Source organism: Misgurnus anguillicaudatus, chromosome 11, assembly GCF_027580225.2.
Source record: "Misgurnus anguillicaudatus chromosome 11, ASM2758022v2, whole genome shotgun sequence".
Lineage (NCBI taxonomy): Eukaryota > Metazoa > Chordata > Actinopteri > Cypriniformes > Cobitidae > Misgurnus > Misgurnus anguillicaudatus.
Window position 1 is genome coordinate 6985053 of NC_073347.2, and position 27672 is coordinate 7012724.

Genomic DNA, 27672 nt, shown 5'->3' on the forward strand with positions numbered 1-27672 from the left:
ATTGATGAGATAAACCCTTTCGTTCATCATCATGCCTCTGTACAAGCTTGAACAATGTTTAGCACTTGACAGGTCTTTAGGAACAGCTCTGCCGTTGGCACAAATGATTGATGGGTTTGAAGCAGGTGTTTACATAACGTGTAGGCTCCAAGTAAGCGCTCGGCGTGTGTGTAGGTGTGTTGTTTGATATAAAGGGGTACAGTAATTGCGCTGGTTCATGTGCGGCTGAGCCCACACCCTCCGCGTGTGTGGGTGTAGTTGGTCGTAGCTTTAGCCGGAGGTGTAGGCGAGTTGAAGCTCACCCCGAATGGAGATTATATTCTCGGCACGTAAGACTGCCAGAGAGAAGAAAAGACAGGAAAGCGAGGCAGAACAGGGGGAGATTTCTGTGCTTGTAGGCCGGGCAGGCTCAGAGGAGAAATGGCTGCCTGTGGATGACTCATACCCCAGCATTCCCAGCGTTTGTCAAGGAGACTGAATCATACAAGCTTTCTCTCTGCTTCCTCGGCCAGCCCGGATGCCGCACGAGGCTGCGGACATGCTGAGGCTGGTGGCACGGCCCGGTCTCCGTCCTTCTGAGCGTGCCCGGGAGACGGTCGCCACGCCGATGCTGTGAGATACGCAGGGATGGCAGAGCATAGCCGGTAAGCCCGGTCAAAGCAGGTTTTTCTGGATTGTTCGGTCTGCGTTTTTCTTTCTCCGCCTCTGTCTGTGGTATAATGCTTCAGCTGCCTGTTGTTTCTTTGGAGGCTGATACAAAACACAAGAAGCTGCTTTGAATGGCAAAGGTTGGCGGTTTCCGTGTGGTATGTGTTTGAAGAACGTAAAACAAGAAAATGCGTGAGAGATGTGTTAAAGCTATGGCAAGCCATGCATTACAAAGCTTTTAGTTTGGGTACCATTGAAAAATCACGAGGAATACTCATCCTTGAGTGGCTTATTGCCCTTTACCAGCAACAATATGATTTATCAATATTCAGAGATTATATCAATAGGCTGCTTGTGGTTGTCAAACAGTAGCAGCTTGGCACACGAATATAGATTGTGTGTGTTTAACAGCATTTCACAAGGGCTTAAACACAACTCATCCAATCAGAACTGTTTCGGTTTTAGTTTGTTGATTTAGTCTTAATATGTGGCAGTATTGACTTTTAGCTAAGAAATAAAAATGTTTTTTATTGTGATATTTAGTCTTGAAATGTAACTTTGGCTAAAGTGCCACAGGCCTTTATGGCAGCCATGCTGTCTCATAGTGTGCAGCGATATTCTCTCAAAAAAGTTTATATTTTCCTACAATGCGCACAAACAAGCTGGGGTAGCTAGCAGCACCTCCATTTGTGTACTTACAATTAAAGGCTTGTAGTAGTCCTACATACAGTGATATTCACAATTTAATGCTACATATTGATGCAATATTTTCTTTGTGGATGCACCGATAGTATTTTTTGGCCGATTTGTGACCGATTCTAATACATTTACATGACATTTATGTATGTAAAAGACGCTTTTACCCAAATCAACTTTGTGCATTACAAGGTATACATTTTATCAGTATGTGTTGCCTGGGTTTGAACCCATGACCTTTTAGAACCGACAGCTTTCTGACCCCCGCACACATTGGAGACTGACACAGGGGAGAAGGAGACGTGGAATAAAGTCATACTTTTGTTTGTTTTGTCAAGAAGTATTGTCAATGCACCATTGTGCCCTATTGAAATGAAGATTGAACCGCGGTAGTCAAATTGATATTTAGATATTTAGTAGCTGTATTTTCTGTACAACAAGCGTATACATTGACCATCTATATGATGGTCAAGACAAGATCTATATGATGTACTTGTGTGAGAAGCAGACATAAAATGTAAGAGTTTAGATTCACTTAAATCTTTGAAAAACCTTTGAGAGGTTAAATATCCATGCATGTCAAAGATGAGTCTTCTGGGAAAAAAATGAACTTTGATATGATTAAAATTAAGAATCAAATGATCAACGCAAGACGGCATGTTTAAATGTTATTTAAGCCTATAGATTTATGCTTAGGGCCCTATAATTTCCGCGATCACGGAATCGCGGACGGAATCGCGGAATTGGCTAATTAACACGGAATCTAGTATAAACGCGGAATTTCGCGGAATTTTACATATTTTGAATAAAATTATGTTTTTGTGTGGGAGACGAACGTATGTCTGTGGGAAATGCAGACCGGGGGAAGTAAATCTGGGCGACACGCCCCCTCCCGTCGATTCAGACCTCCTCCAAAACACTGAAACCATGGCGAAGCGGCTCTCCACGACTCTGCTTTCGTCAGCGAAAAAAATAAGAAATTCGACGCTAAGCACTTAGTTCCGAGCAGGTCTCACATGACTTTTATGTGACCGGAGAACTGTTAGTTTGGAAGTTTAGTCAACACTCTGTTCACGGTGAGCGCGCAAAGATACATGCACTCTCTCATCCATGTCTGTCTCACTGTACCTCTTTCATGTGCACGCGCTCACGCATCTGTCCGAAGTGCGAACACAAATCCTCATGTATTTCTTCAGTTTTATGCATTTTAAGCGAGCTGAGGTAAACTAACTATCCCTCGCATTTAAAATATAATCATCTGCATCATGGCGCCGCTCTCTGTCTCTCTTTCGCTCGCACGTGCAAAGAGCTGCGTGCTCATGCTTTCCTAAGTCAGATCACTATCCTGTGTATGTTTGTTCAGTTTTATGCATTTCAAGCGAGCTGAGGCAAACTAACTATCCCTCGCATTTAAAATATAATCATCTGCATCATGGTGCCGCTCTCTGTCTCTCTTTCGCTCGCACGTGAAAAGAGCTGCGTGCTCATGCTGTCCAAAGTCAGATCACTATCCTGTGTATGTTTGTAAAGTTACATGCATTTCAAGCGATTGTGTATAAAATATGGATCGCGTTCCGCTGGATTGATGTGTTTAAGGCACTTCTGAAGGCACCACTGCGTTGACACCTTGTTGTAGCCTCCTCCTGCAACAACACTAAAAAAACAATGCATTGAATTGAGTTGTGTGTGCGCGTGCGCGCGCGTGTGTATGTGCGTGTGTAAATGCATCTTTTATAGTCATTAAAAGTAATCCTGTTATCCAGTTTTTCCCCCAAATCATTTACATTTTAATCATTAACATTAAAAGACACACTCTTTTTATGACTAAAATAAAAGTAAAGGGTAAAAAATATAATTGCCAAAAATTAAAACGGATAAAACGGAATTTGCAAAAATTAAAACGGAGAAAACGGAATTTGGGAAAAAATAAAACGGAATTTGGGAAAAAATAAAACGGATTTTATAGGGCCCTATATGCTGTTAAGTTTTACCACGCTGGCAGAAAACATAACAAAGTGAGTCATTGTAATTTCCAAATGTGTAGCAATAAAACTTTTTTCTTTTCAAAAGAATCATAGTTTAAATTCTAATTTAGTTTAAAAGTTAAATGTGAAAGCCTAAATCACTTTTGCGACGCTAACGCAATGCTGTACCACTGCGCTATATAGGAACACTTAAAGGGGGGGTTTAATGGTATTTCAAGCATTCTGACTTATTAACAAAGTTATATAGTTGTTTCCTCATGCTAAACGTAGGCAAAGTGTCAAAAATGCAGTTGGGCGTGTTTCAGAGTATTTCTGTGCCGAATGCACTTCGCCAGGGTTCGTACAAGTTTCGGCTAATTTTTTTTAATTACGGTTCTAACTGACGTTTCAGGGTTTTTCGATACGTATCACTTCTTTATATGGGCTTCCGCCGGAAAACTTCCCCCGGAAAACCCCGCCCAGCCGTCAGTCAGCGGGAGACGCTAGCTTGCTAACAGCTTATCACGCTACTCAGCTTTGTTTAATTTCAAAAGTCAACAATGGCACAACAAGAAGTGTGTTTTTGGATGTAAGGAGAAGACATCCAGCCTTATGGAAACAATGGATATAGTTTATTATCCGGATTAGCAGCGGAGTTTTGCGTGTGTGTTTGATGCTGTGGATTTTCAGAACCGGGTCATGACGAGTTACACGTGGTAAGTAAGACTTCTGTCTTATGTTGGAAATAGGCGCGTGTATATTATATAAATGACACGAACATGTAGTGAATCATAAGTTAAAACAGTGTTGTATAGTGTTGCATGACTCGTACTCGCTCCTCCCGTGTTATAACTCCTCCTTCTTCATTTTTTCGTACGTTATCGGAAAGATTCGGTAAAGCTAATCTTTCTTTTATAAATCTGATTAAACTAAAGACTCTTCAGAGATATAAAGGATGTCATACTACTCTATAGGTACTCCAGATTAATTTCAGAAATGCAGAAACAGCGTGTGTTACGTGAGCTTTAATACTTGCTCACTTATTTGAACTTCATTAAAGGGATACCTTTAACAACCCAGAATAAAAAAATAATTAGATTAATTACTCACCCGTTATGCCGTTCCACACCCGTAAGAGAGGGCTGCGTGTCATCGCGTCCCAAATGACTCAAAACAGAAGCCCCACTTCCAGTTTTCTTTAAAACGATCGCATCCTAAGGACGAGAGTGATCGATTAATATATGAGTGCATGCGAGTGGGAAGTGGGGAAGATCTCGCTCGGGCACTGTTCAGTACGGTTAGGTATAATATGAGTGTGCCCTAAAATCTTTTAGATCCGACAGCTTTCTGACTCTTGCACACATTGGAGACTGACACAGGGGAGAAGCAGACGTGGAATAAAGTCATACTTTTGTTTGTTTTGTCAAGAAGTATTGTCAGTGCACCATTGTGCCCTATTGAAATGAAGATTGAACCGCTGTAGTCAAATTGACTATTTTAATGATATCTTTACTGCCTTTCCGGGCCTTGAATGTGGTAGTTGCATTACTGTCTATCGGGAATTAACTATCACAAAAGATCAAGGTTTTGATCATGTTTAACGTAGCGAAGCTTATAAACTCTAGCTAGTTTATTACTGCATCATCAAATATTTTTTTGTGAACACGGATTGGATTAATTTCATTCAACAGGCCATCATTTCATTGTTTTAAACAATGTTAGATTATGCAACAGACATTTTTTCGACTCAATGCCTTTATATCAGCATTTTTTATGTAATAATATGATATAGACGATATGGCAATAATTTTAAATTGATTAAAAATCTGCCATTTTATCCAGTTATTATCAATTTTTTAACATCAAAGTACTTTTTTTTGGCAAATTATGTTTGTAAATACATGATGTATGAAAATGGTCATTCAGTCCTATGGTAGTATTACCATCTGATGCCATCAGTATATTAGTACTATTTGTTTTGCTTAGTAGCTCGTATTCCATTTGTTGCTTGTATGTTTTGAATTAAATAGACAAAGAAACAATTACTCATATTTATTTGTTTGGTTGGAAATTCTTTTGGAATGATGTTTCAAGCATCTCTGGGTAACCACGACCACCCAGGCTATATTTTCCCTCACTTAGTGGAGAAGATAGCGGATTGAATTAATTTCGGAGCCATGCTGTCATAATTCCCTGAGTTGTCCATTGTTGCTCTCATTGAGACTCTGGGAAGAAGTGGCGACATATTATTTAAAGCCATTAGAACGCGGACAAGTCCACATTGTACGGAAACCATTGTGCCCTATTGTAATGCAGGCGCCCGCTGATTGTAATCAAATAGACTAAACTATGATGAGAAAAATCTGCCTATCAACACTCTTCACCGCAGTTCCTCCACAGTCTCCAAAATCCCCCCGACATGGATTTAGCAAGATCTTTTGCCATTTTACTTCTGTAAACCTGTGACTTTAAACCGCCAGAAAGTGGGTTTTTTGCTTGCCATCTGACTGTGTCTAACCAAAGAGTGTTAATCTTTATGAGCTTTTTATATGGATAGTTAAAGATGTATTAATGTATATATATAAGTAGTAATTTGCATAGGTTTTGATTTAAACAGTCTGTGTTTACACGGTATACAGGTATACATCAGGCTAATTGAATATTCATACGTCACCTCACGTTTGACTTGAGCATTTACATGATATTTAAAAAATGTCAAATAATTGCTTTTGTTTGATTGTAACAAAACTAGCATAAAAAAATGTATGCATTGCACATAAAAGTGCATGTAAATGCATGTAAAAGGAAAATAACACTTCATGATGTACATCCTTTTCAATATGACTTTTTTACTCTATAGAATGTTAAAGGAGATATTTAGCAGCTGTAAATTCTGTACAACAAGCGTATACATTGACCAATGGCTGTTAAGGTCAATAAAGATCTATATGATGTACTTGTGTGAGAAGCAGACATAAAATATAAGGTTTTTATTTACTAAAATCTTTGAAAAACCTTTGAGAGGTAAAATATCCATGCATGTCAAAGATGAGTCTTCTGGAAAAGTTGAACTTTGAAATGCTTAAAATTAAGAATTAAATGATCAACGTGAGACAGTTTAAAAGTTAATTATGAAAGCCTAAACCACAACCTATTAATGTTTTGTTGAACCGATAAGGTGAAAACATCAACCTTTTTGTTGTTTTTAGTAAATACGAGTCAGACACTTATGTACACGGTTGAGTGGATGAAGAAAGAGGATAGGGATCTTTCTCGCTTTGTTCCGGCTCCGATGGTGCTTTTGAAAGTAAGCTGGAATGCCGAAAGATGGTTGTGTTCAGGTTGATAGGGAGTCTCACCTGTGCTCTGCTCAGGCAGTCATTTCTTGGCCGGTTGTGATATGGGGTGTGACGCTGGATCGACTCCCACTGCCGGACAGATGGGAGAGAGGCCGTGATGAGACGCCTTCCAGGCTGGGATGGCAGCGAGCAGAGGGAATCGTGGCTTTCGACGCCTTCGTACATTCTGTTGTGTGTGTGTGTGCGTTTCTACGTGCTCCACATCGTGTCTGTTAGATGCATTTATTACTGTGACCCTGTTTTTCCTCCAGAAGCCAGATGGTAGATGTCCCAGCATGCTAAAGAGTCTTTAAATATTCTCAGTTACTTGGAAAAGATGACCAGGTGTCTATCATTATTTAAAGTGAACACATAAATGGGTGACACCTTATTTTCAAACTACTGTTGAATATTTTTATCATTATGTATAAAAGGACATGTGTATTCCTTGGTCAGAATGTTGGAACGCTGTATATTGCACACTGATATTTAGTTTAGTTTGCTTTTTAAAGTTATATTTTTGCCTTTATTTAACAGTAAGTGAGGAGAGGACAGGAAAGTTAAGGGAGGAGAAAGGGGTATGGGATCGGCAAGTGACCATGAGCCGGGAATCGAACTCGGCGAAAGTGCGAAAGCACTTCATGTTGGAGCGCTGCCCACTACGTCATCGGCTCCGACAGTTTAGTTTTCTTTGATACCTTCAATTAAGTGATCAGAAAATGCTTAGATTATAAAAAGACATTTTAAAAATGCATTAAAGTGTTAAAAAGTGACTAAATAGTGGACCTACAGACTGACAATCGGGATATGATCTGTCCCATTTACATTGCTGTGCCCTCCTGCCTTAACCACAGTGTAATGTTGAAAAGCTCACAGCATCTTTAAACTGTACGTGGGAGAAGAAGACGAGGGAAAAGAGCTGATTTTTATACATTTCCAGATCACAGATGGATGGAGTGACTCACTCTCTCACACACCCGGACATAAACACTCACACATACTTCAGTGACATTTTCACTTGCCATTCTGTGTATAACATCCAGGTTTTGTCACACGTCCTCTTTTACATCCCTCTTATTTCACTTGCATTAATACTAGAAGATTGATGCTTGCATACAAATATCACTTTTCTGGCTTAACTGGTATACTTTACAGATTGAACGATAGCTTTAGCGATAGACCGATACACTCTAAAAAAACAAACGGTGCTATATAGAACCAAAACTGTTGCTTTGGATCGCAATCATAGAAGAACCGTTTTTAGTGCCATATAGCACCGGTGAAGCACCAGTGAAGCACCTGTTTAGAACCATATAGGGGCCATATAGAACCACTATAACACCAAATATGGTTCTACATAGCACCATATGGCTCTACACAGGTGCTTCACCGGTGCCCCACCGGTGCTACACGGCACCAAAAACGGTTCTTCCATGACTACGAGCAAAGAACCACTTTTGGTGCTATATAGCACCGTTTGTTTTTAGAGTGTATAGACCGATATATCGGCTAGACGACTTTCTGTGTATAACATCCAGGTTCTGTCACACGTCCTCTTTTACATCCCTCTTATTTCACTTGCATTAATACTAGAAGATCGATGCTTGCATACAAATATCACTTTACTGGCTTTACTGGTTTAAATATAGCTTTAATGATAGATTGATATAGACCGATATATCGGCTAGACAACTTTCTGTGTATAATGTCTAGATTCTGTCACATGTCCTCTTTTACATCCCTTCTCTTTCACTGGCATTAATGCTAACAGATCGATGCTTACCTAAAAATATTACTTTACTGGCTTAACTGGTATATCTTTAGCTTTAATGATAGGTCGATATAGACTGATATATTGGCTAGACGCCTTTCTGTGTATAACATCTAGATTCTGTCACAAATCCTCTTTAAGAGGCTGTTTAGACTTGGCATTAACATGCGTTTTCGTCGATCGGATCACAAGTGGACGACGTTAATGCTAGGTGTAAACGGTCAAAACGTTTTGAATGCGTCCACTTTCGACCACTTTCAACCACATTCAGAGGTTATCGAGCCCCTTTCGATTGGATTGCTTTTGTATTGTAAACGCACATGTGGTTGAATGTGTCCGAACAGCCACACGCGACCGCCTTCTCTCCGCCCATTTATCTCATCTGAGGTACTGAACACAATGTTTTACGTCTTTTCTGACTTCTCGCACGAACACAGTGAAAAGCGCTATTTTTAGCCTTTCATTGATAAAACTAAAGCGACTAATCTCCGTAGTTTCATTTTGCAAGCGTGTGAAAGTTGCGTGATCCTATGTCATCAATTGCGCTGAAAATTCAGAGAAAGCTCTAACATATACACGTACAAAACACTGTGCAGCATGTTTACTTGCTAAACAAGCAGTTGACTCTTACATAATATTAGTTTGCGTCCATATAAACTCAGAATTACTCCCGCTCGTGTTTGAATGACAGCGGAGAGACTCGCGCACAGTCTGGACAGACCACCCCCTCACAATATTCAGAACAGAAGCGGTCGAAAGTGGACAAAAGAGACGGATTTAAATACCAGGTGTAAACGTAATGTGTCTCTCTCGTCCACTTGTGATCCGATCGACGAAAACACATCTTGGTGCCAAGTGTAAACAGCCTCTTACATCTCTCCTCTTTCACTGCCATTAATACTAAAAGATAGATGCTTGCATACAAATATTACTTTACTGACTTAACTGGTTCACTTAACTGGTTTAACTTTAGCTTTAATGATAGATCAGTATAGGCTGATACATCGGCTAGCTAGATGCCTTTCTGTGTAAAACGTCTAGATACTGTCACACGTCCTCTTTTACATCTCTTCTCTTTCACTGGCATTAATGATAAAAGATTAATGCTTGCTTACATATATTACTTTACAGGCTTAACTGGTATACTTTACTGCTTTAATTTTAGCTTTAATGATAGATCGATATAGACCGATATATCGGTTAGACGCCTTTTTTTGTACAATATCTTGATTCTGTCACACATCCTCTTTAACCTCCCTTCTCTTTCACTGGCATTAATACAAAAAATATATTCTAGCATACAAATATCACTTTATTGGCTTAATTGGCTCACCTTACTGGTTTAACTTTAGCCTTAATGATAGACCGATATATCGGCAAGGCGAATCATTGATATCTATGTCCATTTGGCCAATAAACAGAATCATTTATTTTACACATTTTCAGTTAAATATTGTGCTGAAAGATGCTGTCATATTTTTATTTTAATAAAAATTAAACTATTCACACATACACATAATGTGTATAGCTTGAATGTACTGTAAGTAACTTTGGATAAATTCGTCTGCCAAATGTAAATTACGGGGCTTCCATTAAAACTCACATCAGACATATCACGGGTCACCTTTTAAAATATGCTCCTTTGAGATTTTGTGTATGGTATTTGAAATTAAAACATGTGGTGGATAAAAAAACATATGAAGTAATTATGGAAAAACTCATAAACTGAAGTGTTGTTGATAATTAACAAGACAAGTAGTAGGTTTTATGTTTAAGCCAAAAGCCAAAATCCTGCTGTGCAACTAGACAGAATTTCACACGTTCTTTCAGGTATATTTACACCTTTTGGTCGTGTGCATATGCTCCTGTAAAAACAACCCCGTCCCCTGTAACCCCCAGACACCCGTCGGGACGTGATGCGATGACACGACAGCTGCAGATTAGAAAGGAATCACCAGCCTTCCAGTCATTCAATTATGAAAACAGCTAGTTTTTTAGGAGATAGGTTTGATTTGATTTTAATTAGCCGTAGATATCAAATGACTCTGGCATAGAGACAATCCTCTGGCCTGGCCATCTTACTGTAAGTACATTAGACGGTGCTGCTCCCTCAGGACGTCCTCATTCATTAATTCTTATCCCGCAGACAGTTTTTTTCAGTTTTTCCACAAGAGGAGACACATGTATGTAGGCGCAGAGCCAGTCACTGTGTCTAATAATTATAAATGGCTCATAGTACGTGCTTAAATGGTTTGCTTTGCACTGTGGGTCTTTGTTTTTTAGAGTTATTCATCTATTGTCATAGACAAATCAAACTGTCCAGCTTCTAAAACAATGACATCAGATCCCAAAGAAATATTTTATCACTCAGAGGTTGAGCTTTTATGGCTCAGGAGATTCAGTATCAGGCCTCGGCTATGTTAGATGTTTCTTCTTAAACAACTGTTGTCTTAAAGCATAAAACTAGAAAATAAATGTGTGCATAGCTCACATTCTTTGGTCTTGCCAGGATTTTGATGAAAAAGGTTTGACTTCATATTGAAAGCTCTGACGTTTGATTGCAAATCTTATCATGTTGAGATCTTTATTGAACCCAGCTTGATCTCATGGGAATTCGTACGTATTTTATGAGTTTGCTAATGGGAATCGTACAAACTGTATGCTTATTAGGAAAAAAAACAAAAAACAGCCCTAAAGCCTGGATTATACAGTAGTCTGATTTTTATGTGTACGCAAACGTATGCACACAGTCGAACGCACAGCCTTGCAAACTATAGTTTATTTGACTTGTACATTAATGCCGCAGACGCATGCGCATTGCAAAAAAAGCATACATACTACATTGTCCTGTAGACGCATACACGACAATGTACGCGGGGTTTGAAAAATCTGACGTGGGCGTACGCACGCACTCTTCTGATGACGAAAACTGAGTCATGCGCACCCTTGCGCATGCTTAAAACGGGACTTTACTTCGGCCTTAACCCCAACGTCGCATGATCGAAAGCAAATCATACGAATGTGGTTGTACGAATTAGTACAAATTAGCCACCTCGTAAAATACAAACGAATTGCCAAGAGAATGTTTCTTAAAGGATTAGTCAATTTTCTTTTAAAAAATCCAGATAATTTACTCACCACCATGTCATCCAAAATGTTGATGTCTTTCTCTGTTCAGTCGAGAAGAAATTATATTTTTTGAAGAAAACATTCCAGGATTTTTTTCATTTTAATGGACTTTAATGGACATCAACACGTAACGATTTTAATGCAGTTTAAAATTGCAGTTTCAAAGGACTCTAAACGATCCCAAACGTGGCATAAGGGTCTTATCTAGCGAAATGCTTGTCATTTTTGACAAGAAAAATAAAAAAAATACACTTTGGTGTGTGATGCACCAGCATGACCTCACGCAATATGTCATCACGTCAAGAGGTCACGGATGACGAATGCGAAACTCCGCCCCAGTGTTTACAAGGGTGGAGAAAGAGGACCGTTCCGACGTTGTTGTATGTGGAATGATACTAATTAATGTCTTTGTGTCAGTTTATTATTTAAAATGGTCCGCAAATGTGCGTGTCACATATGTAAAATGTGACCTTTTGACGGCATTACGCAATTACGTGTGGTCGCGCTGGCGCGTCACAGGACCAGACATAGACGAGAAGTTGTGGTTTAAAAGTGCATATTTTTTGTTTTTCTTGTCAAAAATGACAATCGTTTCGCAAGGTAAGACATTTAGAGTCCTTTGAAGCTGCATTGAAACTGCAATTTTAAACTGCATTAAATCTGTTAAGTGTTGGGGTCCATTAAAGTCCATTAAAATGAGAAAAATCCTGAAATGTTTTCCTAAAAAAAAACATAATTTCTTCTAGACTGAACAAAGAATGATATCAAAATCTTGGATGACATGATGGTGAGTAAATTATCTGGATTTTTTTTAATAAAATGGACTAATCCTTTAACCTAATGTTTTAACAAACCTAACTTTCTTTGAAAGCTTTCTTTAATCTCTACAACACAGAAGGAGATATTTTTTTATTTGTACAAACTTCACGACCGAATGCAAAACTAAATTAAACTTGCCAGCTAAAGACACACCATTCTTTACAATTTACTGAACACTAGTTTGGATATGTTAACTTCTGGGTGAATTACACCTTTAATCTGAAGTGTAATATGTTCTCCAATAAATAAAAAGAACCAACTGTCTAAGAGAAACATAAGATATTAAGTAGTTTTCATATGTGATATTTCCTGTGAGTAGTTTGTGATCCTGTAGCTGTGTTGTTGTTCCTGTTGTTCATTTGATAAAGCATTGCAGTATCAGCACAATGGTCATGGGTTCGATTCCACACATACTGATGAAATTCATAACTTGTAAGTCACTTTGGATACATCTCTTACAAATCCATAAATGTTAATGTAAATCCGAAAGAATGAAATACATTGTGTGTGTGTGTGTTGACACGTCCGCGAGGCTCTTCCCGTCCTCAGGTTTAGTGTATTGATTTAGTGACTCTCTGGTCTTGAGACGGGCCCTCACCTCCTCACCCGTCCTCTCTGGTTAATTATTGAAGACGCCGGTTCAGGTTACCATATATGGCTGACTCCTGGCTTATACAGCATTACAGAGGAAGAACGCTCGAGTTATATGAAAGTAAACCTGGCCTTGTACTAGTCTGAGTGCATATGCCTCTGGGGAAGACTTTTTTTTAATTGATTTTCGTAACTGTCTCGTGAATTTATTGTGTTTACCTGGAGGTGTTGATGCTATGCGTGACATCATTCTGTAAAGCTGTAGATGAATGGAAAATATACCAGACAGAATATCTTGACATTTACGTAACTCTCTCTGACATGGTAGATTCAAAAAGTTGAATGTAAGATGTATGTGAAGTATCCTAGTTCATAATCTAATTCTGAGTTTAATTTCGGTCAATGAAGTTCACACTGAGGTCTCATCTCATTTCTTTCTCTCTCTCAGTGACAGTTACATCGTGCGCGTCAAAGCGGTGGTTATGACTCGAGATGACTCGAGTGGAGGCTGGTTGGCACAGGAAGGAGGTGGTCTCAGCAGGGTGGGCGTCTGTAAGGTGATGCCCGTTGAGCTGACCGGCCGCAGCGACTTCCTCATCCACGGCGAGCGCCTCAAAGACAAGCAGGTGTGTGGCACAAATATTCATAATCATTCCCCTCAGGCGCTGCACGGAAACCAGCCTGATTTACAACTCGAGGAGTTTTGCATGCCGGCTTTTTTTCCAGGGAAAATCTGGACGCATTTGTGATGTGATTTGCAAGACGTTTCCCTTTAGCCCCTGTCATTGCTACAGCAGACGGCGTGCTCTGTTTCTGAAATGTTTCATTTGTTTTGGCTGGCAGGTGATCTTGGAATGTTTCGTGAAGAAGGATCTAGTCTACACAAAGGCCACGCCCACATTTCACCACTGGAAGGTCGACAATAAAAAATGTGGCCTGACGTTCCAGAGCCCCGCCGATGCCCGTGCCTTCGACAGAGGTGTGCGGAAAGCCCTGGAGGACTTAATGGAGGGTGAGAACACACATTGCAGCTAGAGAAACCCAGCATTAGATTGGGCCTAAATGCACGTAACCAGGATTAAAGATGCTCCACGTGATTTTTTTCCACGTAGAAATGTTTCACATTGATTGTACTTGATCTACACCCTAACATGAAATAAATACTTTAGTCATTTTAGTGTAAAAGAAAAAGCATTTATTATACAAAAGGTCGGGCCACCTCATGATAACCTTTATTGTTTTCTTAAAGGTGCTGTAGAATGTAAAACTGTATTTGTTTAGGCATAGATGAGAGAGTTGGTATGGTGACATATCATGAGTCTCAAACACGATTGTTTCCTCCTTCTTATGTAAACTGCAAAGACCGGCCAATCTCAACATAACACCGACTATGACGTTACAGTCACAATGTATGCCCCCAACATTAAATTGCACATTAAATTAAGTACAGTGTTGTTACAATGCTAAAAACAAAGTTGTGACTGTTGAGTTAGCGCTATATGCTAGTTAATGCTTTATGCTAACGTTAAGGCTGCCAAGTTCTACTATTGACGTTACAGTTACATCCATACTGAAAAATAATTGATTGTTTCTCAAATCCTGTATCTTCGTCTGATTCAAACATAAGGTGCAATTAAACAGCAATCTTTGGCACTTTTTAGGGTCAATTAATTTTGTGTTTTCAGAAAATTATAAGCATATTTTACTTGGCATTTGACGGTCCACGGGGTACAGGGCAGGGCTGTGAATTGTCCCATGTTACAGACGGACGTGTATGTTGGTGTAGTGATGTACTTTGAAATGTCTGTCAATCAGTCTTCAGGGTCATGTGAGCAAGTTTCACTGTCTGCTCCTCAGCTTCCTTTTCTCTCCAGCCTCAAATACCACCATTAACCGACAGGATATGTGAAGGTCTGTCGGCTCACGTCTCCTGTTTACGTGTGTTTTATTTTAGGCTCCACAACTTCCTCTTCAACACTCCAAAATGAGGCTGAGCTTGGGGATGACGATGTGTTCACAGTAAGAGCCTTTTGTTTTCAACTGATTATATACGTTTGTGCATTAAACTGTCCAGCATACATATTGGTGAATCTAGTGGCAGCATTTCACAGAAACCTAGGATGTTGCATTATATATTTTTTGGCTATACAACAACAATTCCAAGTAACAGAACCATAATAAATCTAAAAATAAATATATATGTTTTAAAATCAATCATACTAAAACTTTTTAGGACTGCAATTATTTTTAACGATTATTTTCATAATTGATTAATCGGCCGATTATTTTTTCGATTAATCGGATAAAATATATTTTTCAATAGAAACATTTTTAACTTTAAAGTTAAATAAGGCACTAAATTATTGTATTCACGTGTAAAAGTGTACTGTAAAACGCGCAAAAGCCACACACTACTACAGAGTTTACTAATATAATTTTTTTTTATTTTGATATTTTAAGCCTAAATAAAAATGTTTGTGCAGCTTTTAAATACTAAAACCTCTTTAAATGTCAAAATATAAATAAACAAAAAATAATAAACTAATTTTAATTTTCAACTTTAGACCTTGATGAAAATTAACATTATTCATTATTACCAAAATAAATAAGCCATGTGATATGAAAGTGATACATGCATGTAACAGAAATAAAAACTTGGATTTCCCTCTTACTTTAAAACAGATGCTTAGTTTGTGGTTCATTACTCTTTTTATGAAAACCGAACAACAATTAAATAAACACAAACTCACTTATATTAAAGGACGAAATTAAACCTATATTAACCAGCGTCCGTTTCCGTCATTGTCCTGTCAGGGTTGCCAGATCCACATTACAAAACCAGCCCAATGGCTATTCACAACCTAAATACAGTACCAACAACTGATAAACCAAATCATTCCTTCTATAACCTGCAGAAAAACATAAAAAAGAGAAAAGTTTAAAAGTTGCGCCTGACTTTAATTATAAGTGCACAGCGTGCTGTATAAAGCGATGGTGCAGGAGCATGTGACGTCACAGACCAAGAAATTCATCATTATTTAAGTTTAAAAACAGGGACGAAACCATGTTTTCACTTTTATTGGTTTTGTGGAGAACAGAACACCAAAAGACGTCACTGTCTGTGATCTGGTTACCTTAACATACAGTCAACAGACATGCAGAGTATTATATTTTTAAATTACATTTAGCAAAAATATTGGGAAAATAAGTGAGGGGGAAATTTTGCTTAATTGCGTTACAATGCAAAAGTCTTCATGATTTTAAAGTATGCTTTATTTATTTACTTAATTCTGTTTGTTATTATTAATGTCATTTATGTTCTTTAGGTTTTGTAATGATATCCAAGACATGTTCCTGACTTTTAGCCGTTTATGTTATTTGAAAAGCAAGTAGACTTTTTAGTCTACCAGTTTAGTTACTTCCGCTTCCCTCCAGCTTTCATGTCTACGGGTTTTATTTGAGTGTGTGTGAAGCGTCCCAGAAAAGCCCGAGTCCTTGTGATATTTTTACCCGTCGAGGCCGCTGTGGAAAAGATGGCTCTTTGTTTTTTGAAGATGGTGGATGCGATAGCAGCGCGGGCAGGTTTCCTGTGGCGATGTTTCAGTGGGCCGTGCCGCCGTTTGGCTTTTGCCCACATACTGTCCTTTTGTGACAGTCACAGGAGACAGAGAGCAGCAGGCGGGGTCAGGAGATGACTTCCTGCTCGCCCCAGTAAAACTATCATTAGCAGCTGCTTCCTAGCTAACTGCCGTCCTGATTTACTGCCGGCCCGAGTGGAAGGAGGGGGGGGGGGCATGCACAGGGGAAGCCTCATGGCTCCTGTTTCACTCGCTGTCTGTCTCGCTTTCAGGCCAAAAGGGTAGACTGCTAAGCCAAGGACCCTGAGCTGTAAAGGAAACTTAATCCGGTGCTTCTTTCCGTCCTGGAATTTATGGTTGCGCTGTTGGTTCAGAAATCAGAAGCGTCAGATTTACTACCGAGCGCCGGTTGTTTTTTAACACAGATTTAGTTTGCCCCGGAAGTGAGTGGACGCTTTTTTCTACGTGAGATTGTTGGCACAGTCCTTGGGTCTGGGGGGCTGGTGTTGATGACCTTTCCATATATTGCCGTGCGAGGCAAGTGGCCGCAGACAGCAGCAATGTGGGGCTGGATTTACAACTCGGGCGATTATGTCGAGGGGAGCTGTTCTTTGCCGGGACGGACATTCCTCCCGACGGTTCCTCGTGAGCTAACCTATACTTAACCTCAGCTGGTTTTAGCTCATTCGGATCTGGAAAAGGACTTAGTCTGCATCTCTAAATGCTGGGCATTTAGCAGGGTGTGTCCGGTGTCGGGCTGGTTGTGCTCGCAACACCTCCATCCGCATCTGATCAGAAATGTCACTTATGCATAGCTCGACCCTTGCTAAAAAGAGTCAACTGACAGAGAGATAAGGTTACACAAAGGTGTTCATGTCCAGTAAAATGAGGAATGTGATGTATTTAGTTATTGTGAATGGCAGTGGTCAGTGATCTGTACGATTGCCTCATAGGTGTTACATCATTCACTACATCGAGGTGATGGACAGAACGAAAGGTTTTGTGTCCAGTGAGTCATCAGCACACTTCAGCAGTGCAGGCCTTCATGTCCGTCCTCTGGCGTAATGCTGACATAACCCCATTACAGCATCATAACACAAGCAGCACATCCTGATGCTATTTAAAAATGTCATTATGGCTATGATGTGTCATCGGTTCCTAAAGGAAATAAATTTGGTACGGCTGAAATTTGGTGTACTTACCGTTTACTGGGCAGACCCAAATTATGCAACGTCATTGACTCCGTTGTTAGCTGATAATCAGAATGAAATGCCATTTAGTAAATAAAAGCTGTAAAATATATATTTTTTAATAGTCTACCCAAAAATGTTAAACTTTGTCATTCTCAAGTTGTTTCAAACCTGCATACATTTCTTTGTTCTGCTGAAAACAGAAGAAGATATTTGTAATCAACCAGGAAGCTGCCGTTTTTGAAAAGCGCAACGCTTCCATTGGAAACAATTGAAAACATATGACGGCTGCCAGAGTAAACACCTTGGCGTGCACGCTACTTTAAAGGGATAGTTCACTTAAAAATGGAAATAATATCATTAATGACTCACCCACATGTCGTTCCAAACTCGTAAGACCTCCATTCATCTTCGTAACACAGTTTAGGATGTTTTATGTTTAGTCCTAGAGCTTGTTTGGCCCTTCATTGAGAGTCTATGTGCGGTGTGCTGTCCATGTCCAGAAAGGTAATAAAAACATCATCGAAGTAGTCCATGTGACATCAGTGGGTCAGTTAGAATGTGTTGAAGCATTGAAAATAAATGTTGGTGCAAAAAGAACAAAAATTACGACTTTATACAGCGTCTGTTGTAAATCGCGTGCATGAGACTAAAGTCACGTGACTGCAGTGACGTGGATGACGTACTACGCGGCTGACGTGTTATCTGGTGCGCCCCAGCTGTTTTTTTTTCTGTGGGCCCAAACTTCGTTTACAGTCTGAGGAAGACACATGCTGTAAGTTTGAAATAAAAACTTTGCAAACATGTCTAAGGATAAAACGTCAGACGCCTCACTGCAGTCACGTGACTTTAGTCTCGTGCACGCCATTTACAACAGAACCGGAAGAGAAGACAATGCTGAATAAAGCCGTAATTTTTGTTATTTTTGGACCAAAATGTATTTTCGATGCTTCAACACATTTTAACTGACCCACTGATGTCACATGGACTACTTGGATGATGTTTTTATTACCTTTCTGGACATGGACAGTATACCGTACATAGATCTATACTAGGGTCAGCAAGCTCTCGGACTAAATATAAAACATCTTAAACTGTGTTCTGAAGATAAACGAAGGTCTAACGAGTTTGGAACGACATGAGAGTGAGTCATTAATGATAATATTTTCATGTTTGGGTGAACTATACCCCTTAAAAGTTAAAAGTCTTAAAATACTGTTTAATGGGCCGCTAATCTAGGTGTTTTCAGCAATATTCAAATAGTCTCTGGTATCCCCAGAATGTGTCTGTAAAGTTTCAGCTTAAAATACGCCACACAGATCTTTCATTATACGATGTTGAACATGGCCATTTGTGGCTGCAATGAAAAATGCGCTGTGTCTTTAAATGCAAAGAAAGCTTTTGTTCCCCTACCCGTATGCAAAGTAGGGGTAGAGCGCTTACACGTGCTTTGGACTACATCAAAACATGTATCTCTGGCAGAAGATTGAACTACACGCTCATAAGGCGGAGTCTGTGAGTGGTTATGGGTGGGGCGTAATCATTGTGACATCACATTGATAGGGGATCCCCAACATCTTGTTTTGTGATTGTTGGGGTTGAAGGAGATTGCACAAAAAATAAATGGATTTGTATAATAACATTATGTTTCTACACACACACTGCCAACTTATTTGTCTCATTTTCTGATAGAAACACATTTAAAAAGTGCATTTTCTATGTTAAAGGGGCTTTAATGCATTTATTTAAAAAAATAATATTTTGACAGTATTCAAGTATTTTTGTCAGACTGGTTCTCGCATGTCATGTATATACACTGTAAGTATAAATATATGCAGTAAACGATATTTGAGAGGTGAGAGCAGATTTGCTAAGACAGGATTTTCAGGGAATAACTTTGTCTTTTCCTCACACAAATCTATCATACAGCTTTGTAAGACAGTCTGCAAGTCATATGAATTACTTTTATGATATTTTTACAGTGCTCTTTGTCCCTCTGAGCTTGGTTGTATAAATCACATCTATATTCTACCTCACTGTTTTCCTTCCATGTTGGAAAAAGTCTCCTTTTGTGGGTTGTAAAGTTTTTATACTGTAGTACTCATTGTAGTGACATATTGCTGACACTGAAAAGCTCAAACCTGAACCTGAAATTTGAACTATTGTTAACTTCTACAAATTTATTCTGAAAAAGCTGGCACGGGCTTTGTTTTGGGATGCATATGATTTATAATATACTCTTTTAAAATAAGTAGTTTAGGACTATTTAGATCATGTGGTATGTGTGTTGAGGGAAATTATAGAAATGCTAGAAAAACAGCTTCCTGTGTAGCAGTAGGGCAGGATAAGGGTTTAGCTGTATGGATAGCTCACAGTCAGGGCTCATGGGATGCTCAGGGGAAGTGGGACGTGGAAGACTAACAGTTCTGGGAAGAGCAGAAAAAATGAGGTGGAAAGAATCAATGCTTCTTTTATGTTAGTGCTAGAGAGCCTTTATTTCTTTATTCTCTACAGTCCTTAGCGGCAGTGTGCGTGTGTGTGTATGTAAAGGCTCTCAGGACCGCTCACAGAAGTGGAAAAGGTACCATTGCCCTTCTACCCTCTGGGCATCCCTGCTTCAGACGCAAGGTGCGTTATTATAGGCAATTTAACTTGAAGCTCAATTAGTTCCAGTATATTTTCACTCCCTAGATTGTTGAGGAATTGGAAAAGCCTTTTAACCCTCGTCACCGTGGAAACCTATAGATAACTGTTCTGCAAGAACAACCAGGCACGTAGCCATGTAGTCACACACTGACCACACTTGCATGCAAGGAACAGGCATTTAAGTAATTGAATCAGATTGCTTGTGGTTGACCTGAATGGCAAACAACTTTTTTTTATTGTAAAGGCCTGTTCACACCAAATATGATAACTTTAAAGCTTATTATTGTTTCTAAACTCTGTACTCCATATCGGTTTATCCACGGGCCTGGTTTTGATCATTGCTTCTATTACTCGTGCTCTTTAAACTGGTCCCCTGTCAGCTACATTAAGCTTTGTCCGGCTGTAGCCGGTTTATTATAAAAACTGTCTGGCTGCCCCGGTCTGGATCGGTCTGATGCGGTTTCATGCCACGGGGTGGCCAGCTTGAGTCTCTTGACTTAATTGAGCGGGCCCATTTGTGAAATTATCCAAAAGACTTCAGTTCCCCAAAGCTCAATGCTCTCCCCCTCCCTAATTATCTCGCCCTCCCCCACCGCTCCACTGATTGCGTGTCATTAACGGTCCGGTATGGGCCCTGCTGCTGAGAAGGTATTCCTTTGAATTAGAGTCGGGCCACATGTGCCTTTGAACTCTCTTGTTATCTCTGCTACGCCACACTTTAGAGCTTTTTCGATAAGATGGCTGATTTGGTGCTGGGGGCTAGCGATTTAGTGTACCCTGTCTTGTTCTTATATGCTCTGTTCCAAAACCTAATGAGCTGCCTAGATAAGCGTTTAGCCAGGTTTTCTATGCGAAGGCTGCTCCAGAAGTTTAGAAGCTTGTTTATGCTGAAATACATGATTTTGAGGGCAGGATGGCGTATATCCTTTGTGGAGAAGGCAATCCCTGAATGCACTGCAAAGTTCAAGATTGCAAGTATAAGAAATAATGAACATTGATTACAAACATTTAATACAATACTAAAAATTGTACTAGTTCAGTTTGACAAAAATGAACTGTTTAACCCAATATTTATGTGTGCTATGTAGTTGTATATTTATTAGTTTGCCGTTCTTAGCTTAGCAGCATGCTAATCAGTGTTGGGCAAGTTACTTCCAAAGTGTAATACATTATATATTACAAATTACTGTCATTTGAAAGTAATTAGTTACATTACAATATTACTGTCTCTGAACTGTAATGAGTTACACTACTTTTGCATTACTTTTGAGTTACTTTCATCAAAAGAACAGAAGTATGACTAGGCATTATAAAATGTTAAAATGTAGTTTGTTGCTGCTTATAAATCTAGAAATGATGTGTTGGCCCTTGAGCTTTGAATAGGCAAAGTGAAGATTTATAATACAGTAACAATCAATGTCAGAATCAAAAACATAGACAAATGATCTGGTAAAAGTCTGGTAAATTATGGTACACATACCAAACACAATAGAGCCCACTATAATGCAACCTATAGCCTAATAACATGGGAAGACACGCAACCTCTTTTCATTTCTATTCTTAAGTGATCACTCTTAATTCAGATTCACAGCACAAACCTGGCATGCACTGGGTTGACACAACTTATCAAAAAGTGCTATTGGAGGATCAGGCCTCAAGGAATACAGCTCATTTCAGTACAATATAAGGATAACATGTAGGCTAACATATAATTGCTTAATAAAACACAGACAAACAGAGGAACACTGCTTTTGCCAAACAATGAATATAGGCTCCCATACAAAGGCTGGTAAAACTTTAAACAGTGATGTTTAAATGTACTAAATTATATTTAGATAACCATGTTTAAGTCTTCACTAATGTTATGTTGTAGTTTAAGTTGCTGTTTGTAATAAAACTGTAGATAGCATAGGAATAGCCTAGCACTGTAATCATAGCAAAGCTTACCTTGTCATTGCTGGTGTGATATGGATTTTACTGGCAACATTTGTAAAAGTCTCTTTACTTCTGAGGTTCAAGCAGCACAGGAGACCGATAGAAACTTTCTGTTGCTTTTACTTAGTGCTCTTATATGCGTGTGCGGCGCTACCGGACCTAATTGCGACCACTTTAGTCAATGCTTACGGCCGCGGACTTCCACATGTCTATATTTGACGCGCACCGCGTCCAAATCGCATTTCAAATACAAAGTTAAAGTAAAAATTAACATGTTGCATACAGCACGTGGAAACAGACATACGCTGCGTCTCAAACCGCCTACTTCCATACTATATAGTAGGCAAAGAGTACGAGAAGTAGTGATTTTCGCCCACTATATAGTATAGAAGTATGCGGTTTGGGACGCAGCCATAACTATTACACGCAGCTTTTTCATGTGTGGATGCTGGTCGCGCGCATTGGTCAAAAATAAAAAAATTTAAATAACACAGTCTAATTTTGAAATGCATTGTTGTAACGCGCTCGTTACTAAGACTGTAACGAGTAAAATATTACCAAAATTTTATTAGTAATGCGTTATATTACTGCGTTACAGCAAAAACTAATATATTACTGTAATATATTATATTTTGTAATGTGTTACTCCCAACACTGATGCTAATACCAAACTAATTTGAAATCTGTTGTAAGTTTCCACCTAAAATTAAATAAACTAGTTCAGTCTGACAAAAAATTAACTGTTTAACAAAGTATTTATGTTTTTTTTTATAAAAGTTTTACATCGTTAGCTTAGCAACATTCTAAACTATTGGAATCATTTGTGTGTTACTGCTTGACAATGAAAAACAAGTTCAATCTGACAAAAATGAACCGTTTAACCCAATATTTATGTGCTATGTAGTTTTATATTTATTAGTTTGCTGTTGTTAGCTTGGCACCATGCTAATACCAAACTAATTTAAAATCTGTTGTAAGTTACCATTTAAAATTAAATAAACTAGTTCAGTCTGACAAAAAAATGAACTGTTTAACAAAGTATTTATGTATTTTTACAAAAGTTTGACATTGTTAGTTTAGCAACATGCTAAACTATTGGAATCTTTATGCGTTACTGCTTGACAATGAAAAACAAGTTCAATCTGACAAAAAATAAACGTTTAACTCAATATTTATGTGTGCTATGTATTTTTATATTTATTAGTTTGTCGTTGTTAGCTTAGCAGCATGCTAATACCAAACTCATTTAAAATCTGTTGTAAGTTACCACCTTAAATTAAATAAACTAGTTCAGTATGACAAAAAATCAAGTGTTTAACAAAGTATTTATGTTTTTTTTATAAAAGTTTGACATTGTTAGCTTAACAACATGTTAGCTAAACTATTGAAATCTTTTGTGCGTTACTGTTTGACAACGAAAAACAAGTTCAATCTGACAAAAAAAACGTTTAACTCAATATTTATGTGTGCTATGTAGTTTTATATTTATAAGTTTGTCGTTGTTAGCTTAGCAGCATGCTAATACCAAAATCATTTTAAATCTGTTTTAAGTTTCCACCAAAAATTACATAAACTAGTTCAGTCTGACAAAAAAACTAACTGTTTAACCAAGTATTTTTTATATAAAAGTTTGACATTGTTAGCTTAGCAACATGCTTAACTATTGGAATCATTTGAGCGTTACTGCTTGACAATGAAAAACAAGTTTAATCTGACAATAATGAACCGTTTAACCCAATATTTATGTGTACTATGTAGTTTTATGCTTATTAGTTGCGCATTGTTAGCTTAGGAACATGTTAATATCAATTTTTTTGCAAGTTTCCTCCTAAAAGTTAAAGTAAACTAGTTTAGTCTGACAAAAATCAACTCTTTAACCCAATATTGATCTATGCTTTTTTAAAACGTTTGACATTGTCAGCTTAGCAACATGCCTAAACTATCGGAATCAGTTGTGAGTTACTGCCTGAAAATGTAAAACCAGTTTTGTCTGACAAACATTAACTGTTTAACCCAACATTTATGCATCCGTGTCCAAACAGTTACTGCCTGAAAAGCCAGTTAAGTCTGATTAAAACTGGCCGTTTAACCTAATATTAACGTGTGCTATATATTTTTATTGATTTTGCATTGTTAGCTTAGCAACATGCTAATACCAAACTCTATCAGAATCAATTGTGAGTTACTGCTGCTGCAGTGTCTCAAATCATTTACTTGTGAGGGTACAATGCTGTTTTAGAAAATAGCTCCCTATGTTGTCAGCTCGCTTACTTTTTTCCTCCGTGTCTCATACCGTTTGAGTCTTTGGCTCAGTGTAACCATCTTAAAGTTTCTGTGTTTTTAATTATCTCCAGCGCTCCGGCCTCAGCTATCCTCCTAAGCGTATTTTTGAATCGTGTCGGCTCAGGCTCTTGGCAGTGCTCTGAGGGACGCCTGTATTATTTTTGGCCAGCAGTTCTGAGGTCTTTGTATGAACATGAAGGGCTGTCCAGGCCAGATCGTGGCAGCGAGAGAGCTCAGGCCGGGCCGCAGAGGCTTCTGTTCCGCTCGCCCAGCTGGAGTTTAGCCTCAAACATGGAAAAACAGGAAAAACTCAGTTTGAATGGCATTGCATTATCCAAACTCTGTGATCTAATCTCTGTTATGCCTATGTATGGGTTGGATCTTCTAAGTATTTGTTCCTGTGTTGACATATTTCCAATTGAAAAGGAAGTTTGGATAGGAGTCATATAAGCCAATACACTATTACTTTAGTTTAGATACACTTTATTTGCTAGTTAGAGCTAGAAAGTATTATGGAATAGACTAATTCCTGACAAATTTTCGTTCAAGACTGCAACAAACATTTGGTTATGCCTGTAAGTGCAAGATGAGTCATCAATTTATTATGTCTGTTTTTCCAAAAGAGAAGACAGTAAATCTAAAACTTAATATTATTCATATTGTAGAAGCACACTGGTATGAAGATGATCTCAAAGCTCTCTATTCATTGCAACAAGCTACTTTTACTAATATTTACATTTCACATATATCACTTTTTAAAGTTAAAAATGCGTGTGCTTAGACTCCACCTGGCAGGTGGTTATTGAAGGCATCCGGTTCAGGCAAAGGAAGGATCATATCCAGACTTAAAGCCACTAATCGCTTCCTATCCACCCATCCGCCTTGCATGCTGGCCTGTCTGTCTGTCTGCCTGTTCAGTGTTCAGACCAGATTTGTGGGCAGCTGTCTACCTGCACCGTTCATGTCTTCCTTGGTAAAAAAAATCCTAATCCAGTTGGCCAGACATAACTGGTCTTCCATTTAAACCAACTAAGCACAACATTGGCCACACTGGAAGACCCACTTAAGCTGGTTTAACTTCCATAGCTAACTAGCTAAACCTTGCCTGTTGGTGTTGTGCCCATAAGTCTCATATGTAAATGGCTTCTTTGCATGTGAAATGAGAAACAGTGCTTTGTTGTGCTCGCAAATGGGTTGCAGGTTTGCTGTCGGGTCTGATATTTTTAAGCTGCCCTGTCGCGCAATAACAACTTCAGTCTGGTCCACACTATACCTTCAAACGTGTAAATTGTTATTATAAAATCTTCAGTATCTCTCTTTCTGCCGCGATAGATTGTTGCTCACTTTAAGATGGTTATAAATGACTCGGTCTCAACCAATGAGGTGGTCCATTGTGCTGTGTGTGGTGATGTTATGGACCAGAGCTGTTGGTTGTGTGTGTTTAATGGCCTACATCCCAGCACGCTGGAATCATTTGGAGTTCCTTTAATAACAGGGAGACTTTGGAGATTTTTACAAATCCTGCGGCTTGATTTTTTTGTTTAATTGCACGGTGAAGTTGAGCCACGTCACGTCGGATCGACTGTGCTGACGTTAATGTGTATGTCTGCGTGTTCGTGCACATTATATGGCCGTGCGTCTGGTGTATTATGTTTACCCAGCCACCCATGAGGTCATGGAAAACTGCGTTTATTTGGCGAAACACCTGCTCGAAAGATCTTGACTTCTTCTCGAAAGACTGACCTCAATTTCCTGGACAGTACATGTAAAGTTTTCCTTGTGATATATGTGTATTTAGGAGCAAATGCTCTGGTGTTTCTTGCAGATGTCTTTGGGTTATTCAAGGCTATTTCTGTGTCTGTTTTCCAGACCGCCACTGATAGTTCTTCAAATTCGTCTCAGAAGAAGGAACATACAACTCAACTGGTGGCCACCTCCACGTTTTACGAGCCGCACCAACACCGCTGCATCCTGCAGTGCCGGCCGCATGAGCGCTATAGTCTGGAGCAGGTGCGTGAAGAGCTGGAGACTATTCAAACAACTCAAGTAATAAAATTTTACATTCATTTATTTTTACTAAGGGTGCCTAATCTAGATTGGGGTTTCAAATTTGTTTTAGGGGAGGATTTTTTACTTGGTTTATCTAGGTTTATTCATGCAGAGCACATGCACAACACATGCTCTTCTTGAGTTAATAAAGCCCAGGATCAGCTTTATGCTGCTTAAAAAATTGGGTAAATCAAAAAGGGTCATATAGCTTGTATACTTATAGGAACCAAAAATACATGGCCTAATATATACATTCACACATTTCGTATACACTTTTTTATCCAAGTGATTTACAGTACAAGGTACAGGGTTCCCACGGGTCCTTGAAATCCTTGAAAGTTGAATCTGGGGGTGGGGGGATTTCAAGGCCCTGGGAAGTTTTTGAAAAAATATACATACATAGATACAGGTCTTACATTTTATGCAAGAAGTTTTCTGAAAAAAAATCCATATTATTTCCTGTCTCGGTTTGCATATGTAACTGTTGTTCCCTGAAAAGGGAATGAGAAGCTGCGTCTCCCTTCCCATACTTCCTACGTCTCTGTAACGCCGTCTTTGGCAATATTTCAGATAGCGATATACTATCTGGCTACCACGTCACCCTGTCTTTGTTGTTAAGCCTCACCATTAGTTGAATTTTATATACACATTCAGACGCACTTACCCCTGGAGGCGTCCCCAAAGTGTCACCGCAGTGACGCACCGCGAGTTCCCTCGAAAGGGAACTGTAACAATGTATCTTAAAAGGTAACACAATGTAACCTTGCTCTCACTTGAAATGTGTCCCCACATTTAGTCCTTGAATTTGAGGGTATTGGACCTGAAAAGTCCTTGAAAGGTCCTTGAATTTGAAGTTAACTAAGCTGTGGGAACCTTAAAGGCATACATCTGTGTTCCCTGGGGTTCGAACCCATTACCTTTGCACTGCTTTATCAATTGAGCTACATGAATTTGTAGACCTAATGTTGGATGATTTTGTTCAGTTAATCCCAAAAAAAGCCTTCCTCAGGAAATTGCATGTCGATGTCTAATTGT

The 27672-nt window shown here is 38.9% G+C and overlaps 1 protein-coding gene across 3 annotated transcripts in view; it reads left to right on the forward strand.

Annotated features, from left to right (window-relative positions):
• spred2b (sprouty related EVH1 domain containing 2b) overlaps window positions 1-27672 on the forward strand; it is a 44666-nt gene that overhangs the window by 11964 nt on the left and 5030 nt on the right. The window contains exons 1-5 of one of the 3 annotated variants that reach the window (XM_055169909.2): window positions 476-644; window positions 13405-13582; window positions 13800-13968; window positions 14911-14975; window positions 26458-26634. In XM_055169909.2, coding sequence (XP_055025884.1) covers window positions 628-644; window positions 13405-13582; window positions 13800-13968; window positions 14911-14975; window positions 26458-26634 — 606 coding nt within the window. In that variant the 5' untranslated portion in view covers window positions 476-627. Of the gene's footprint in view, window positions 1-475; window positions 645-13404; window positions 13583-13799; window positions 13969-14910; window positions 14976-26457; window positions 26635-27672 lie in introns of those variants that run through there. The other 2 variants (XM_055169910.2, XM_055169908.2) reach the window with 2 other exon arrangements.